The 19,444-nt window shown below is 44.9% G+C and overlaps 1 protein-coding gene across 2 annotated transcripts; it reads left to right on the forward strand.

The window, feature by feature from the left end:
- The first annotated feature begins 1,304 nt into the window (after positions 1–1,304).
- LOC118285475 (soluble guanylate cyclase 88E-like) lies at positions 1,305–18,215 on the forward strand. 2 transcript variants are annotated; one of them, XM_035609151.2, is made up of 17 exons: positions 1,305–1,362; positions 1,618–2,083; positions 2,846–2,978; positions 3,423–3,597; positions 4,574–4,665; positions 6,488–6,745; positions 6,893–7,037; positions 7,451–7,576; positions 7,732–7,852; positions 10,853–10,982; positions 11,408–11,554; positions 12,835–12,981; positions 13,064–13,220; positions 15,314–15,423; positions 15,821–15,910; positions 16,160–16,278; positions 16,881–18,215. In XM_035609151.2, exons 2-17 carry the CDS (start codon positions 1,854–1,856, stop codon positions 17,248–17,250), a joined length of 2,550 nt encoding a protein of 849 aa, XP_035465044.1. In that variant the 5' UTR covers positions 1,305–1,362; positions 1,618–1,853; the 3' UTR covers positions 17,251–18,215. The 2 variants fall into 2 exon arrangements, with proteins under 2 accessions (XP_035465044.1, XP_035465043.1); XM_035609150.2 differs by lacking the exon at positions 1,305–1,362 and having other exon boundaries at positions 1,618–1,674; positions 1,837–2,083.
- The last annotated feature ends 1,229 nt before the right edge of the window (positions 18,216–19,444 follow it).

Here is a 19,444-nt window from a genome sequence, read left to right on the forward strand (position 1 = left end):
CGGACCTCCCAGGTCACGTGTGGCACCGTCGCACTAGAGAGCCCATTAAAGACAGACAGCGGCACCAGGGGAGACAAAGGAAATGGGGGGGGGGCGGGACACCACACAAGTAATGGAAGTCATGGAGCTCATTATCACTCAGAGCCGGTGTTCTAGGCCCGCCGTCGCTGCACCCCTGGCTCCCGGCTGGACCGGAGGTGTGAGCGGGGAAAAAGCGGCGGCTGGATAAAATGATTCCTGCTGAAAGTGTTTTCTTAATTAAACCTTTACATGATATGTGCGAGGCTCCTCACCTTCCAGGTCAGAATTTATTTTCTTTTTTTTTTTAAAAAGAGGAAAGAATGGTGTCTTTTTTTCTTCTTCCGAGAGCTGAATCTGGGTTTTTTTTTTTAATGGAGCAAATGAATCAGATGTGTATATTTTTGTGGAAGGACAGAAATAAAAGGCCACGGATGTCAGGAGGATGACAAAAATTCCCCTTCTTTCCTGTCTGGCCCCCACCACAAGGCCAGAGTCACTGTTTCCATCAGTTTGAAATCTAATTGCCTTTAGTGGAAGTTGCTGGATAAATTGGCAATAAATCAAGGGTGTTGTGACAGTGCCCCCTGGTGGACGTGGAGAGCGCGCACCTTGCCCTGTGTGCTCTTCTCTCGTCAAACAATAGATTCTCTCATCCTAAAAGAGGAGCGGGTTAGACAAGTCGTCGTTTAAAATGCACCAACATTCAAAACAGAAAATGGCGGCGGTCAAAAGCGCCGAGTGGTCGGGAGCCGACGGCTCCATTGCGCGCTCGGCGCCACGGAGGCCAACGCGCGACCTCAACACAGTGCTGTCAGTTGAGTGTTTGCCCGGCTGTGATTATGCAAATCGGAGGTGATTAGCCAAGAGAGCCCGGCGGCACCTTAATGAGATGTTGCAAGAGAGAGGGAGAGAGAGAGAGAGAGAGAATGCAGTCCAGTTGTGGGATAATGAGCTTGGTTCTACACAACACTTAGTGAAGGGATTCCCGGTCCAGTAGCAGCCACTCCACATACATCCTCTCCACGCACGCACCTCACAAATTACAGACAAATTAGTGTGTGTGTGTGTGTGTGTGTTCGTGTGTGTGTGTGTGTGTTGCCAGTCGGCGCAGCTGAGAGACCGAGATCACAATCCCTAAACCCCCCGCGCTCGTCTGTGCTACCTGCCACAAACACGCCTCGCTTGCTGCTATTTTGGCCCGCGGGTCACCTGTTGACCTGACAGCCAAGTGTCAGGGGGCGAGCGCGCCTGTCAGCCGCAGATGGAGGCCCCCTCAGCGGGCGGCGCTGGCGCTGGCTGCCACACAGGAGCCGGGAGAACACAGCGCCGCGGGGACTGCAGGTGAGGGCCGCTTCTCTTGTCACCTTTGCTCCCTTGTTGGGTTTTTTGGGGTTCTGTTTGAAATGTTTTTCATTGCAGTCGACCCGATTGGCTGGGAGGATTTTGTAACCCCTTGATTTACCTCAGATGTTCTTTTCGGTAGCCTGTATTTGCCACAGTGGGGACATTTCTACAGAAAGTGTAAGATTTGCTCTCACAGCTGTACTTGATGGGCTTTTTTTTAATTCCCCCCACCCCCTCTGATTCTTTTCTCAGATGTAGCTGGTGTCTGAGGAGGTAACCTGAGCTTTCATGAGGTTGTGCGTGACACAGGTAAAAGACTATTCCCTTCTCTGCATCAGCACCGAACTTTAAATTTGGGAAAACATTGTCTTCTTTAAATCTCATTTGAGGACACCGCCGAAGGTCTGGTTTTTTTTTTGCTTTTTTTTCCAAGGGAGAATGGATTTTCAGAGATATTAATTTTTTTAAAAGTGTTGACCAGAGCAGAGATGGCGACCCTCCCTGACCTTCAGACCAATATCTCCCCTGGTCTCACCTCAGTGAAGCAGCTAACTTGGGCACCAGCCTGGAGGTTTCCCGACCCTCTGAAGATGTACGGCCTGTATTTGGAAGCGGTGAACGATTACATTAACGAATCCTACGGGGAGGATGTGTGGCGACTGATCGAGAACCGCGCGGAGATTCCCCACCTCAAGTTTGTCAGGCATCAGATGTACAAGTAGGTCGCTCCTGGACCGGGCTGAAAAACATGTCCTGGTTTTCGACGCTTGAATGGGGTGGAAAATCCATTGATCCTAGATGAGATGAACGAACTAAAGATTCTTGCAAGTTGTCGATCGGTTTATTCGCAAAGTATAAATTTAGCTCTGCGCAGAGGATCTCTCTGTTCTGCATGCACACTGGATGCAGCAGAAGAGACAGATAAAAGAGGAGAGGGTCTCTCACATATTATATAGATGGCAATAAAAGGAAAGAATATTCCTTATATGGAGGTTTTTTTTTATAAGAGCAGTTGGAGAAGCCCCCACAGCTTATCTATGTGGAGATCAGGACCAAGTGAGACTGTTTTAGCAGTTGTCTGGAGGAATAGTTAAAAACACATAAGAACAATTATATACAATGGAGATTGATATCTATATCTCTATATATATATAGATATCGATATAGATATACTGAAGGTTAATACATAAATTGACCTTAACCTGAACAGCAACAGATATGTGATAGAACTGTAATAACTAGGACATTAAACCACAAAAAAATTCCAATATTGCATGAATATTAAAACCACTGGTTTAGACCAAGCTCTATTCAGGAATCTAACATTGTTAGCTTTTGACTAGTGACAGTTGACGTAGTTTAACTATGACGGTGCACTCTCACTGCGACAGCTGTACAATGTAAGGAGACCTTGACCCGCTAAGCAAGACCAAGTAAAAAAATTGTTGTTTTTTTTTAAAAAACGAACTTTTATTTGTAGTGACAACCTGATCCTTCGGCTGGCGAAGGCCGCTGGCGAGGTTCTGGGAAAGACCCACGATGAGCTGATGTACGCCTTCGGGGTCTACATGGTGAAGAGGATCGGAAACTACGGATACGAGCGGATCCTGAAGGTGATCCCCTCTGTGACTGGCTTTAGACGATGAACGCTGATTTAATATGACCGGTGGTACATGAATATTTCAGTACGTGCGCACCTGCTTTGCAGGTATATTTCCCAGGAACAATTGCCCCCTGGCAGATGGGAAGTCGTGTGATTTAGATTTTTCTGAATAATTGGAAATGGTTCAAGTGGTTCTAAATACAACTGACCACAAGCCTATCTTCAAACATCTGCGCAAATCAAATCTCATAAGGGTAAATAAAGGTTTCTCAAATCAATTAAAATTGGAAACGCCATTGGAAAATCAAAGAAAATGGTTCCCTGCATATTCAGCAGCTCGCCTCCATGTCGAGTAACTGCTGGATTCAGTAGCATCCCACTTAATAATAAATCATTTCTGATATTATGTGGCCCGTTTTCATCGTTTCTGTAATACGTCCTCCATCCTTTCCAGGTGCTGGGGCGGAACGTGCGCGACTTCATCAACGAGCTGGACAACCTGCACGAGTACTTCCGCTTCTCCTTCCCCAAGGTGCAGCCGCCGAGCTTCTGCGTGGAGGAGGAGTGTGAGACGAGCCTCACGCTGCACTACCGCAGCACCCGCAAGGGCTTCACCCAGTTCGTCAAAGGTAACCTCGCGCCCCGCCTCCGCCTCCGCCCCGCCCATCGCATGACGGGATATGCCACGGACTGAACATGATTGAGCGCGTAAAACTGTTATCTCCTTCTACTTAACATGATATTATCCAGGCAGCTTTACCATCACATTTACCACCGACAGTAAAAATGATGTCCACAGTGCTGGAAAATGTGACTCAACTTCATCTGGGCAGATTTAATAAAAGGCCCTTTTGTGAAATCGAATGAAACCTGTAGCAAAACCGAACAGGCTAGAAAACATTCAGAACACTAGATTGTGCTTTAAAATGCAACCGTCAGTGAAAAGGGAATGAACTTAAATAAAGGAAAATGACTTTAATATACAGTATATTTAAAGCTAATCACATTTAGCTTTACTTCAAACGTACCTTTTTTTGTTTTGCCTGTTATTTACACTGCAAAATGTTCTGTGCTTGCCAAGATTTTGAAATGTGAGATTTTAAAAGTTATAGACTTGTTTCAATCTTTGAACTTGCCAGAGCCCACTTGTTCCCAGAATGAAACGTCTCACTTCAAGAATCCTTGTCCGATAAAATGATCTTGATGCATCAAGACATATCATTTCACTTGCGTTAAGTCCATTTTCTCCTCAAATTCAGTGTTTCTTTCTTCTATTTTAGCTTTCCCTTTTTTTTTTTTTTTGCAGTGTAGGATTCCAAAAGAATTCTGTATTCTCTGCTTTGAAAAATGTTAGTCTTTTCGTGACACTTGGGGAAAAATACAGATATACAGTATCTGAACAATGTGGAGCACATGTACAACGTCCACTGTTGAGAAGTCAAACAATTGACAAAGTCGGCAAAGTCCCCGACTCAGAACTAAGCAGTGATTCTACTTGGTTTGCTCAGAAATTAAACTCACACGAGCACGCGCTCACTCAATTGCTCATAAGCCAAGTTGACCTCCACCTCATCCGTGACCAGTGTGTGTCGTTGACTCCCGCAGGGCAGCTCTCTCAGGTGGGACGGCAGTTCTACAACACGGACATCGAGGTGGAAATCCTGTCTAAAGAGGAAACCGAGAAAATGACGTATGTGGTACGTTCTCAGGCGCAGGTCAAGTATCCGTCGAGCTTGTTCCGAGCGTCTGACCTTGCGCCTGTGTCGCCTTCCATCTGCGCGGAAATGATCCCGTCCCCTCCAGTGGCGACACCGGGCGGAGTTCTTGTCTGCACTCCAAGCCCCAAGTGTTTATTGGGTGGAGATAAGTGTTTATTGGCCTGGGACTCTGGGTAAACTCTGAATTTACAACAGAAAAAAATATGGAATGTGGAACCTTGCATAGCGGTTGTCATACGGCCTAGCATCAGCTCAGTGTCACGCTCAAAGTCATTCTCTATCTACATCAAAAACCACCAGCGCCATGTTAGTTAGTTGGCCACCAACACATGCAACCATTGGTCGTACCAGCTGTCAATCACGCCAATACATCCGGTTCTTTATCGTCTATTTGACTGTAAATGAACCATAATGTTACAAAATGAATATCATGTTTTGAAAAACACTTGAAACTAGAGATTGAACCATAAACTCTTCAGGAAAATGTTTTACGGACTATTATTATTATTATAAATCATGTGAGAAGCAGAGTCCTTTTCTCAGAGACGCCCTCTGCTGGTCAGTACAGAGAACACAGGCTTCAGGCAGATTTTTATATACAGTCTATAAATTAACATTAATAATGTAAAAAACTAATAAGCCATTTGAATCAACAATGTTTTGGGTGATTTACTATCAGATGTAGCGACAGACACCTGGAAAGGATGGAGGATGTATTAAATTGTGATTCCAAACACAGTTAAATAAATATTCAATATCTTAAGTAGAGAAAGAAATATCTAAAATAAAGAATTTAACAGAATAGAATATCTTAACATAGAGAACAAAAGATGAAGGAGGTGATCACACTGTCGCACAGCATCGGGATTAAAGCTGTTTTATCAGCTGCTGACCAACAGGGAGCTTTCATTTCACAGAGTGTTTCGGCTGAGAAAAATGTAATATATATTCAAACTAGCCTCAGTGGTCTTGATTTAGAATTTCATCCATCCATCCTCTACACCACTGTTCATTTGAGGGCCGTAGGTCAGCTGGGGCCAATGTAGGCAAGAGTACTATGGCCAGGCATAAGAAGAAAAAAATGAGGGGGAAGTTACTTTAAATTTAATTTGACAATAAAGTCAGAATATCGAGAATAAAGTTGAAATGTCGAGATTCAAGTCCAAATAGCCCTAAACGTCCGTGTTGTGGCACCAGTTCAGCTGTCACACATCCACGTGAACTAACGTTAGCCAAGCTACGCTAGCTTCAGTAACCTACACGCCTCTCAAAATTCACTAACGTTTGTTTGCAATTGAACGTTATTGTGTCCGGACACACGTTGACGTTCATGTGCAAACACCCGTTTCGCATCGTTTCTTCAAGATTCAGCCTGTAATTTAATAATATCACTACTTTACAACTTGGTTAGCAGCTAGCGTTAGCTAGCACATTGGCCAGCAACATCCGGTTGTTCAATGTCCAATTTTCGACAGTATCGTATTTCAACTTTATTCTCGACATTTCGACTTTATTCTCGACATCTTGACTTTATTCCGCAAATGTTAAAAAAATCCCCCTCATTGTTCTTCTTCTTATGACTGGCCCTAATACTCGTACCAATGGAAGCTAAGCTTCCCTTAGGGCTGTTGTTTTCATTATTGACAATAAGGAAGATGAAAGACGCCTCAGAGACGTGCAGAACTTAATTCTATCTTTCGTTTTTTGTAATGCAATTAAATATCCCAAAATCACCACAAAAATATTTAAACCACACGACTTATATTTCCTATGGCTCGGTTACTTTTCCCCACTTGTCCAGGTTTATAAGATGAACTTTGACAACGCGGCCTTCAAGCACCGCATGCCCCAGCAGAAGACGGCGCCGAGCTATGAGAAGCTGCCGATGAAGCGCGGCATCTTTTTCGACATGTTCCCCTTCAGTGTCATCTTCCGCCGCGACATGACCATGTACCGCATTGGCGACGGCCTCAAGGAGGTCTTCTCCGACCTCCAGGGCAAGAAGGTCAACGAAGAGTTCACTCTGGTCCGACCCATGCTGGAGTTCAGCTGGGACAACGTGAGTTCAGGAGGATTTAGCAAATTTCCCTCATTTTTAAAACTTATCATTTGGCCTAAAACCGACAAGAGAACTCTTCCAAACCATTCGTCTTTGTTTGTCATCCCTCCCCTAAAATACTGCAAAACCTCTTCCCTCCCTTATCAGATCTACACCCACTTGAACAATGTGTTTGAGCTGCTGTCCAAAGCGGTGGTGGAGAGCAAGCAGAAGGTCAACATCCCAAAGCTGAGCAAGGAGGAGCCAGAGGAGAAGGAAGAGAGCGAGAAAACAAAGAGGGAAGAAGAAAGAGGTTCCCGTCTTTCCACTTTTTTTTCTATTCATATGCATAAAAAAGTGGATTACAAATGGTTGCGATCACAAGTAACTCCCTCCTTATCTCCACGGTTAATTTTTTTGAGCAGAGCAAAATAAAAACATTCATAACATCCAGACAAAAATTAATATCACACGGATATGTCGAGCCAAAATGTAACCATCTTTAAGAATGTGATCACATCTTTTGCAAAAAGGTCTGGAGCATGATTAGAAACTCATTGCTAAAGATGTCATTATTTCAAGAGGGTATGACAATCCCATTATTATTTTTTCTTGAAATTTAAGAATGAATTTGATTTGTATTTTGATTTTGATACATGGGAACAGAATTTAAAACGCGGCGATGAATTTGACATATATTGACACTTCTGCTCTCGTGTCCATCAGAGCCAAAGGCAGTGGAGGAGATGAAGGGCACAGACCAAGAATACAGCAGCGCCCTCACCCAGTACAACAGCTCTGCCAACTCCGGAGGGGAAGACATAGAGCTGCTGGCTTTCCAGACCGTCACCGGTCAGAACATTTTGCCCTTCGGCCTTTGCAAACCGAGCTTGTTGGTTTGATAGTTGGTTGCTGTAGTCTGTAAACTTTGCTTCCTGACCACAAGCTTTTTTCATTTCGCCACGAATCCCCGGCAACGTTTTCTTCTTCACCGTCGTTGTTCTCAGGAAAGTGTAGCGAGACCATCTTCGAAGACATGCGGGAGCCTCCTAAGAAGCCTCTCCATCTGAAGGGACAGATGAAGTATGTCCCCCAGTGGGACTCCCTCATCTTCCTGGGGACACCCATGTAAGGCCACAGTGAGCTGCTTTGACTATGTTTTCAAATGGTGTGGACACGGGACACGAGGCCTTCACATCTGGGCACTAGAGTCCAAATTATATTTATTAAAAAATATATATTTTTTGAACTTGTGTTCATATATGTTTAATCACAATGTTTTTTCGTCAACTTTGAATGAGTTGAATATAGTTACATGAGGTGGACCCGACCTCCGTGTCTCCATGTGGGCTACGTCGTGCTGTCCTCGGGTTGTGCTGCGTTCCGGTTCCACTGCGACTAGGGAGGTCCGGGGTGAGGTCGAAATTGTCAAATTGGCTCAGGAAGTTCCCTTAATCTTGAAGTCACCCGGAAGTATTTGATCAGCAGCCATGATAGGAGCTGTTCGGATTCTCTAAATGCACATGGACGGAGCTTCAAAGCTTCCTTTCCTATCTCCTTTAGCATAGGGTACACTGGATCTTCCTATGCTAAAGAAAAGGAGATATAGACGCACCACAATTCATTGCGGCGGCGATATTTAACGTGACGCACCATGCAAGAACGTCAAGGATTCAATCCGAAGTAGAAGTAGAAGAAGTAGGAGAGTATGAATATGACCCAGAAGAGACGCACGTCATCGCGGTGGTAAAACACTGAAACATGCTGATGGAGCCGCTGCGTTTTTTGTAGTTCATCTTCAGAAATTTGTAGTTTCTCCACGGCAGACGCACGTCAGTAACAGCCGCGTCGCATGATGACGTAGTTCAGTGTCGGCTTTTCCTGAGTCCTATCAGTCTTCCTTTACACCTTTCCTTGACCTCATGACTTTTTCCACTGAGTTCAATGAATAGTAAATAGGAATAGGAGATAGGACGGACATTTTGACCGCACCCCGACTTCTATTTACAGCCCTTTCTTATGAAACAAGGCAAATGTTAGATGTCATTGACATCTGCTTAATTGGATTAAAACATTTTTTTAGATATATTGTACTACTGTATGTATGCAAGGTATCATGCACATATTCCACATAAATCTACTGTATAACAAATACAAATATAAGTATATAAGAAGCACAAAACTATACAAGTATAAGGAATATAAATATGAAGAATGTATGTAATATTAGTGCAAGAATGTAAAATTCTCCACTATTAAAAGAACATGGCAATATGTAATAAGCAGAATCAAAGAACATGAGAGCTGTATTTCTGATGAAAACAGAATCTCACGAGTTATAGCGTGATTACTGCATGTTGTTCTTGTAATGATGGAATTCATTTTTGTGTAATACATTTGTGAGATATGCTCTTTTAACGTAAGTCATTACAGAAGTTTAACAGGCCATTTATCCCAGCTAATACTCACGACAATTCAATTCAATTTCATTTGTATAGCGCCAAATCATATCATACATCATCTCAAGGCTCTTTACATAGTGAGGTCGACACCTCACAGCATTACAGAGAAACGCAACAGTTCCCACAATGAGGAGCTCTGAGACTGTGGAGAGAAAAAACAACTCTTTTAACAGGAAGAAATCTCTAACAGAACCAGAACATCTGCTGAGACCGGTTGGTGAGAGGAGAGAGAGAGAAGAGTTGTATAACCGTTGCTTTAAGCTCGCTCTATCAGAGTAAATATGGTGCAGAGAGAGAGAGAGAGAGAGATGCATGATGGGAGGTCCCCCAGCAGTCTAGGCCTATAGTAGCATTACTAAGAGATTGTTCAGTGAACACCTGAGCAGCTCTAAATGTAATCTTTATCAAAGAGGAAGGTTTTATGTCTAACTTTAAATGTGGAGATGTCGTCTGTCTCCCTGGTTCCAGAGGAGAGGAGCCCGGTGGCTGAAGGCTCTGCCTCCCATTCTGCTTCTACACACTCTGGGAAACACAAGTAGTCCTGAGTTTACAGAGACAAGCGATCTACTCGGATAATATGGAACTATGAGCTCTGTGAGATAAGATGGAGCCAGATTATTAAGGGCTTTGTAGGTGAGGAGCAGGAAGCCAATGCAGAGATGCCAACACTTGAGAAATATGATCCATATTTCTAGTTCCTGTCAGAACTCGTGATGCAGCATTTTGGATCAACTGGAGGCTTTTCACAGACTTATTGGGGAAACATCCTAACAGTAATGAATTACAGTAGTCCAGTCTAGAAGTGACAAATGCATGGACTAGTTTTTCAGCATCCTTTTGAGATAGGATGTTTCTAATGTTCTTGATATTGCGCAGGTGAAAGAAGGCTGTCTGTCCCAGAGACTTGTTTCATGTGTGAGTCAAAGGACATGTCCTGGTCCAAGGTAACTCCAAGGTTCCTCACAGTAGAGCTGGAGATGATAATTTCACCTAAGGGAAGCATATATAAAGTGAAAAGTATCGGTCCCAGCACAGAACCATGTGGAACTCCATGACTAACTATGTACGAACGGAAGATTTGTTGTTAACGTTAACAAAATGGTAGATAAACCATTCTACTGCTGTTCCTTTAATCCCAATAATGTGTTCTCGTCTCTGTAACAGAATGCTGTGATCAATGGTGTCAAATGCAGCACTTAGATCTAACAGGACGAGGATATAAATAATATATAAAGAATATATAAAGAATATAATAATATATGGGTAGACTGTCCACAGTCTGAGGCCATGAGAAGGTCGTTGGTGACTTTTGAAGTATTAAGATACAAAGCCTTTATTGTTTTTGTATTACAATGCATACAATGGAATTGCGAATGCCCCCACCAGCGGTGCTTAAAGAAAACTATATTACACACACACACAATCAACCACATCGTATAAGCGTTTATTTTTGATAAATTGATAAAAACAAGGCAGCGTAACAGACAATTCCATACACTTCCTTTTGTGTAGACATCTAAGCTATTCAATGCTAAACATTGCAAAAATGTGTTTAATCGTTTGGATTACAGATTGGAATTCAGTGAGCCGATAATTGTCGCACACACTCTCTTCCTGTCCTTTTCATTTTACAGCTAATATCTTCATTTCCAATTTGTCCTTGCAGCATAGAGACGGTGGAGGACATGATAAAGATGGGTGTATACGTGAACGATCTGAACCTGCACGACTCCAGCAGGGAGCTGATTTTGGCCGGGACACAGCAATCGGCTGAGCTGCAGCTGGCCCTCGATCAGGTGGGAGGACCGAGAAAACCCCCCAGAATCCTTCGGTCTCATGATGCAGAGAATCTCATTAACAAAGCAGCCCGGTGTCTAACAGGCGGAACTTAATCCTGCGGACCCGTGGACCAGGAGGGCAGTGGTCATGTATTGTTGTAATACCTGTATGATTCAGACCCGCTCACTATGATATGCTACGCTGAGTGCACAGGATGTAAGAAGTGCCAGTTCTCTCTATGAAGCAGTCGACTAGGTGAGCCCAGGTGAAAGCTCCACTTCCCTATTGATTTCCCCCATTAAATCCCCTCCAGTCAAGCAGGAGAGATGTGGATTAAGAGGATTAGAGAAGGCAAAGGAGGTTGTTTTTTTCTTCTCTCTCCAGCTTTATGAGAGGTGGGACTGTAACTGTCGACTCCCGTGTCCCATTTCTAATCCTCCAGGAGCAACAAAAATATGCCCAGCTGCAGGAAATCATCAAGAAGCTGGACGAAGAGAAGAAGAGAGGAGACTCGCTGCTGTACGCCATGATCCCTAAAGCTGTGGCCGACCGCCTCCGGAAGGGGATCACTGCACTGGAGACGTGCCAGGTACGAGCCTCTGCACAAGGAGCGAGCGAGAGGGCTTCTCCAACGCCACTCTGACATTTTGAACTGCTCTGTTTATACTCCTTGGAATCCCGCTGTCCGAGTTGATATGATTGGCTCGGAGGCGCGTCCGTGCGTCTTGCTCAGTACTTTTTAAACAGTCAACTGACTCCACTGCGGTCACCTACGATCCTACAACACATGGGCGGTATGCCTGAGGCCGACAACACAGTACCGACAGCACGATGAGGATTGGCTCGCCGCCTGCACATGCGTGTCGTCGCGCTTCTCCTGGAAGTCAAAGGACGGCGCTTTCATACTCATTTCAATGCTACGTTTAACTCCATTCGGGTTAGCTGTCGTTGCAGATTAGAGTGAACATTAAGCGACAACTTCTCCTCGACCGATTAAAAATGAAGAATATGCTGGTTTCAAAAACAAATCTTTAGAACGTCAACGTAGGTTCCGCTATATTTTAATATCTGCCACTGTCGGAGGCGACGGAAATACGGAGTCTACTGTACAGCCAATCACGTCGCGATCACTTATCGCACTGTAGCCCTACGACACGGCTGCAGCAGTATCTCACGTGCACTGTGAAAACACTCATTTCTCAACGCTCAAGCAAGACAGCATTAAAAAAAGAAGAAAAAGAATTGGAAGAGAAGCAAAAATGAGCCATGGTATCAGATGGGGGGAGTAGGAGACAAAATATTCAATTGCCATTTTCGCAGGATTGTCGTTGATGCTGTTGGTAAAGCCATAATTACATTATAGTGAAATTACAAATTAAAGAAATGAACAGTTTATTTAATTTCCTCCATTAACACGGAAAAGACTATTAATTGACCATTGACCATTGACAAACGTCTGTCTACAAACCAATCAGCGTTAAGTAGGGGTAGAAGCAGCCCACGTAGGTGATAACAGGACGTACCAATGTCATTAAAAGTTCACATGAAAGTGAAAATTCCGTAGTGCGCCACGTAGATTGCAATGCGAAACCAAAACCAACCGGATCGAATGTTTACAATGTGAGAAAGACACGAACCTCGGTTCTCACTGCGTGGTGTGAAAAACGCCCTTTAAGCCACAAACGGTACAAACTGTCTCACGATAAGGAATTTTCACAGGAAATGCCCAAAAAAAGAAAAAGAATATCTAATTAAGGAACAAGGAACCTGTGACAGATGTAAGGTACCACTGGCTGTCATCGCTCTCGGGAGTAGATGCTATTGAGCAAATACAGAGTCAGTGTATTCACTATTACGTTGTGTTTCCAGGTCTTCCCAGATGTGACCATCCTGTTCAGCGACGTGGTCAAGTTCAACGAGATCTGCATCCACATCACGCCCATGCAGGTGGTGGACATGCTCAACGAGATCTACATCGTGTTCGACACGCTGAGCGAGAAGCACAACGTCTACAAGGTACGCCCCAGAGGGTGACGCGGCCGCGGCTGTGTCTGCGCGCCGCCCCGTCGGTGACTCGCATCTCCCCCCTTCTGCGCAGGTGGAGACCATCCGCGACGCCTACATGGTGGTGGCGGGCGTGCCGAACAAGACCACCTTCCACGCGCACCACATCTGTGACATGGCTCTGGACATGCTGAGCTCCATCGACCACCTCAAAGACCCGTCCACCGGGGACAACATCCAGATCAGAGTCGGTGAGCAGCGCAGCTCTCTGGGGTGTCGAGTATTCATTTCGAAGCCTGGGTGTTTCACTGTTAATGCCTATAAGGAGCTGCTTACTTGAACTTCAGTTACTTGCAGGTTAAGATTCTTTCAGTAACGGCCCCAAAAAATGTGTGATCTTGAGATTTTGCGGGTATGTGCAGGTAAATACACAGATTAAGACATCGACTCCCCACCGCCACAAGGGGTCGCTGGTCTGGAGTTGATGCGAGCCGACGTAGCGAAACAGAATTTTCCACAATAAGGATCGTGTTCATATAGTTTGAATATCCCTGCCAGTCAATGACAGCGCTACGCGGGGGCTAACCGGGTCTATAGCCCTGTCACAAATCTGGGAATCCCCAGTTCAGCCCCCACCCAGGTGTCCTTCGGAATTTACAGGGGGTACTAGTTCCATACTGTAATGCAATAAACAGCTGTCAATATGTTGCTAAAACCCTCTAAACAATAATGTTTAAGTTTTATAATGCAATGCACCGTCGGGTCTGTGTTATGCTCTGTGCCGTGCACTTTATGCCCATTGGCGGTGGAATCGTACACAGGCAGTTGAAGCAATAGCTACAGAGATATATAAAGAGATGGTGAGAGCTTTTTTAGGTATATTCTTTCGCTTTTTAACATGTAGTGATCATGATCGTGACTTTATTAGGCCGACTATAACACGGCTGCGGCGCGGTTTGCGCCAGCCTTTACTCGTCTGAACGGGAACAGAACATTGCATCTTAATATCTGGAATTTAAAAAGCACCAAACTTGCTTTAGGGAATTTCGTCAGTTTACAATATGAAGAATTGTAAAATATCAATTTCTTGAGGCACGTTAAGTCCAAAAGTGACGGATAATAAGTAGTACACTTTCAAAGGGGAGACGTTGCCTGAATAAAGGATACATTTTTTAAATTTGGTATAAAATATTTGGCCACCAAGCGGCCTGAAAATGACCAGACATTAGGAATTGAAAAAGCACTGACGGATCCATGGGTACGGTCGATTTGTCAAATTGGCTTAGGAAGTTTCCTAAATCATGACGTGACCCGGAAGTATTTCATCTGCAGCCATGATGAGAGCTGTTCGGATTCTCTACATGCATACGAGAGGAGCTTCAATGCTTCTAGCCTCTAGCATAGGGTAAACTGGAGCTTCCTATGTGAGAGTCAGGAGATATAGACGCCCCACAATTCATTGCGGCAGCGATATTTAACGTGACGCGCCATGCGCGGACGTAAACGATTCAATCTGAAGTAGAAGAAAAAGAAGTAGAAGAGTATGAATATGACCCAGAAGAGATCCATGTCATCATGTAAGTTACTGTTACATGTGAATCATTTACATCTGATGTCACACGGTGGTTAAACACGGAAACATGCTGATGGAGCCGCTGAGGTTTTTGTAGTTCATCTTCAGAAATTTGTAGTTTCGCCACGGGAGACGCACGTCGATAACATCCGCCATGGGTTCGGATTCTCTGAGCAGCGCTGTCGGCTCTTCCTTAGTCCTGTCAGTCCTCCTTTACACCTTTCCTTGACCTCGTGACGTTTTCCACCGAGGTCAAGGAATAGAAGATAGGAATAGTAGATAGGAAGGACATTTCGACCTCACCCCATCTCTTTTTTGAACTGCTGATTCCCAGCATGCATTGAGCTAAAAAAAAACTAAAAAAAACCCCAGCATGGTCGACCTTTGACAGATCGCCAGTCTCAATGCTGAAGACATGAGGACAACATGTAGCATTTGTATCAGTGAATAGATCTTTGGTTTCTATTGTGGTTTTGTCAAAAGACAGTGACAGTGGGAAAATATAAAGCTTCGCTTGTGCAGTGAGTCATGATTCAATGACATTTTTCACAGACTAAAGATGGCTGAAGTTGTGACCCGACTACCGTCACTACTGGCCGCTTTCGACAACCTCGGCAAAGTGTCGAGTGATGAGTGCAAATGAATTAACCTAAACGCGAACCGGTTTTCCTTCAATTAAGGAAATACGCAGGAGCAATAAAACGTGGTTGCAGCATGTTTATGAATAAATCAGCCCCTGGCTTTCTCCCCACCCCCCCCCCCCCCTCGCAGGTATTCACTCAGGGATGGTGGTGGCCGGCGTCGTGGGTCTGAAGATGCCTCGCTACTGCCTGTTTGGCGACACCGTGAACACGGCCTCGCGGATGGAGAGCAACGGCGTGGTGACTATACACCGAGAAAAAATGTTCACGACCCAGTGCCCAGCTGAGTGCGCTAAATAACCCCCGCGGCAGTAGAATAATGGGCGTTTCGTGGGTGTTTATTATAACCGCAATAAACAGCCACAATTTCCCTCAGTCAGAGTCATTACCGTGGGAAACCATTTTAATGTTTACCGGCGCCACTGTGCGTGTTGCCTTCAAGTCAGGGGAACAGGCTGATCACTTCAATTGCCCTCCATTACTAACAGTAACATGCGTGGGGACTCGGTCCTATGAACACATGCTAAAACCGACAAGGACGTAGTGAGTGCTCGATTCCAGTCGGCTAAACGTTTGCAGATTGAAGGTATTTTGGATGCTCAGCTTTGAATTTTTCTGCGCGTGTCCGTCTGAGCAGGGCATGCAGATACACATCAGTCAGACCACCAAAGACCACCTGGAACACGAGCCCTACATCATCGAGGAGAGGGGCAAAATCTTTGTAAAGGTGAGAGGCTAACAATGCTGTTCGCTCATCTCGCCAGCAATTTGAATCCCTTCCATGTCAGGCAGTGTCCGGCTTGTTGCTGCAATACTTGAAGCACTTTGTTCCGAGAAGAAGTGTATTATTATTAAAAAAAAAATCAAAAAGTGACACCTTCCCTTGCTGGGAGACTCTCCGATGAGTCATTATGAAAATCCTCTTCTACTCATGAATCCTCTTCTTCCCCAATGTTCAATTCTGAATATCACACAGGGTAAGGGCTACATGAAGACCTACTGGCTGAAGGGAAAGAAGGATCTGTCGTTCAAGACCCCGGCAGAGCTGCGCTACAGCAGCGAGCAGAAGGACTCCGAGGACAAGAGCTCCAACGGGTGAGTAGACCAGAGGTCTGAGGAGGTCTGAGCCTAGAGCTGTCCGAGGTCTCCTCTGTCCTCGGCGTGGAGTCGGGACGCCCCCTGCTGATTCAACCCGAGCTGTGCTCATTGGCCCAAGCAGCAGCAGGCAAACTGTTCTAGATGCTTCTGTACGTCAGTCTTGAAGATCTCAAGAGCAAAAAGAGAAGATGAGCGCGCCGGTAGCAAATTAACCGACTGTCGAAGAATTTGAAAAAAAATAAATAAATGTATTGTGAGAAAATGTGCGGCAGAAGAGAACCTGAAATGATCCGTCCACGCCAGATAATTTGACTTGACGAGGCATTTTGGATGAAGACATTTTCATGATCAATTCAAGAATACACCATGAAGTGAATGACCTTTTTTAAAGACAAGATAATGAATCTCATATTTCCAAATCTTAGATTTTAAATATTGGCAAACACAGAACAGTTTGCAGTGTATCCCACAGTAAATGTAAAAAAAAAAAAATGTACGATTTCAGATTGCGCGCGCGAGATGATAAGCGCGTGATCTTTTATGTCTCGTGAGAATCGTTGTGAATTCATCTAATGTCTAATGTGTGTAATTGCAACTAGCTCCACGAGCACCAATGCCAAACGCATGGCCTCCAACCTCAACATCGCCAGCAGCGAGGAGCAGGCGGAGGGGAAGCCGAGCCCCAGCGACCTCCCCCTGGACACCCTGCCGCCGCCAGAGGCCGCCAACGAGCCCCCCTCCCTTTCCGCCGAGCCTCCGGAGAAGGAGAAGGCCAAAAAGACTAAGAACAACAAGGTGGACAAGTTGGACGTGCCCCAGGGGAACGCAATGCCGGAGTCGCTGCCGCTCGCCGACGGGCTGGAGAACCCCGGCCCGTTTCTCAACAACAAGAGGAACAGCTTCCGGCAGCAGTACGCCAAGCTGCCCGCCAACCTGCCCTTGCGCAGCAACGCCTGCACCATTCTGTGAGAGGGAGGTCAAATTGCAAAACATGTGACGAGGGCGTGACGTTTAATTCCGGGGGGCCAGACAAAGCGGCCATTTTGACGTCACGTCGAGAGGCTGTGACAGATAAACGCTGTCGTGACGTTTCGGGCTGATTCAAAGATCTATCTCGCAACTTTAACTACAGGTCAACGCTAACTTTTCAACATGTCCCACTTATGTCCACCTGTACAGATGAGTTATTGCAACATTAATGGCAGAAAGTGCATGATTATTTAAAAAAGAGAGAGCCTCTATACTGAAAATGGATTAAACCTGCGTGTTGTTCCTTTGTTTCATTCATATCACCAGCTTGAGTACTGAGAAGTCACAGGTTTCACCACCCCCTTCCTTTTGTCGACAAAAAAAACAAAAAAAAAACGGGAAGTACAACGTCCTCTTCACAAAAAAACACATGCAGAGTAACAGAACTTTGCACCACGGGTTACAACAGCCACGATTCAGATTTTCTTTATGCTACTTCCTGTTTTTTTTGTGTTGGTTTTCAACTCTATAAGAAATGTCATGGAGTCACTGCTATAACTGCTGCAGGAGTAACGTTCAAATGTACAACGGCCACAAATTACGTGACGTTTTGGGAAAATTAGAAGCGAGCCAATGTCGCGACGAGGGCTCGCGCTGTGCCAAAGCGAGGCGGCGAGCCTCCACGTGGACAGAAGCACTAACTCAACGGACGCTTCATTTGAATTTCACTTGAGTAGACATGATAGGTTGTATTTCATTTGACTTGAAACATAGACGTGCGGTATTTAACAACATTGTCTTGATGAGTTCTGGTTCTTCTTTCTGTATGTAAACGACTGCATTTTTGTTCCCACTGTATTATAGTGTCTATTTATACAGATCTGTATGTACAGCCACGATTAAATGTCATGTTTTCAATTTTTTTTTTGTAATCAGGTCACAATAAAAGGGGAAAAAAAATAAAACTTTTGCCCACAGTTTACTCACCAGGTGTGACCTCAAATAAAGTCGCGCGCATACTGGGGCTGCGGCTGATGGTTATTTTTCATAAAGCGTTTAATCTGTCTGTCATTCCCTCGCAAAATGTCGATCGCGTTTCCCAAAACACCAAGATGACGTTTTGTACGCACCACGCACCAACGATAATCAGTTTCCTGTCACAGAGGAGCAAAGAAACCATAAACTATTCACATTAATCAGATAATTTTAAGATTTTTTATCATTAATAACATGAAATTACATAAAAATTACTAATTGATCGAGCTAAATCTGAACAATCCTAAACGATTGTCTAATTCTTAGAGGGTAGGAATAAAAAAAAAAAAAGAACTAATCTGCATCCGCACCAATTTTTAATGGGTTCGTCCCAGGCCCAGGGCCCAAGTTTGGTGGGAAATCAGTGTGGAAGTTTTTGCGTTATCCTGCCGAAATAGTTAAGCAAGCAAACAATCGTGTGAAAGCTTCAAGGAGAAAAAAGGCATCACGCTGTCACACTGCAGAACCAAAAAGCTCAAGAGTAAATGGATTAGTTCATGAATCAGGGACTGCGAACAATAAGTGGCTTGATTTCTAGATCCGTGCCGGTTCCTCATGTCTGAAGGAGCAAGTGAGACGGGAGGGCTCTATATCTGATCGTGCCACGGGGGGGGGGGGGGGGGGGGGAAATGAATCGCTGTTAGCTGCCGACTGATCAAATGAAATCTTGTGGCCACCCGTGAACCGGCGTCTGTTCATCCCGACCCGCGCTCGCCCAATGACGCCGCGAGCGCAGGGGTCACCTGACCTCAGCAAATCCCCCGTCCTACTCCGGCCTCCGAATCTTCAGGTGCAATTCCCTGACCTTAGTGGTTATGAGGTCGCTCGTTCCCCTCTTAGTCATCTGGGTGAGAACACACTGCCATTATCGAGTGTGTGTGTGTGTGTGTGTGTGATCTTTTAATGAAAGATAAGTGACATAATTGAAGTGCCTCTTATTATCTCATAACCAAAAGAGGCAAATGCGTAAGCAGTGTACAGTACAAAGAGGTAGAGGCAGGTACGGGCTCCGTCACACACGCACACACACACACACTTACACACACGCACGCACGGCCAGCGCTCACTCGTGTGCACAAACACATGCGAGTATGCACTGCGCTCGCATGCGGATATTCAGCCGCGTTGCTCCCTCGCTGATGTTTCCTTCTGAGATGTC

Source organism: Scophthalmus maximus, chromosome 10, assembly GCF_022379125.1.
Source record: "Scophthalmus maximus strain ysfricsl-2021 chromosome 10, ASM2237912v1, whole genome shotgun sequence".
In the NCBI taxonomy this organism is placed as follows: domain Eukaryota; kingdom Metazoa; phylum Chordata; class Actinopteri; order Pleuronectiformes; family Scophthalmidae; genus Scophthalmus; species Scophthalmus maximus.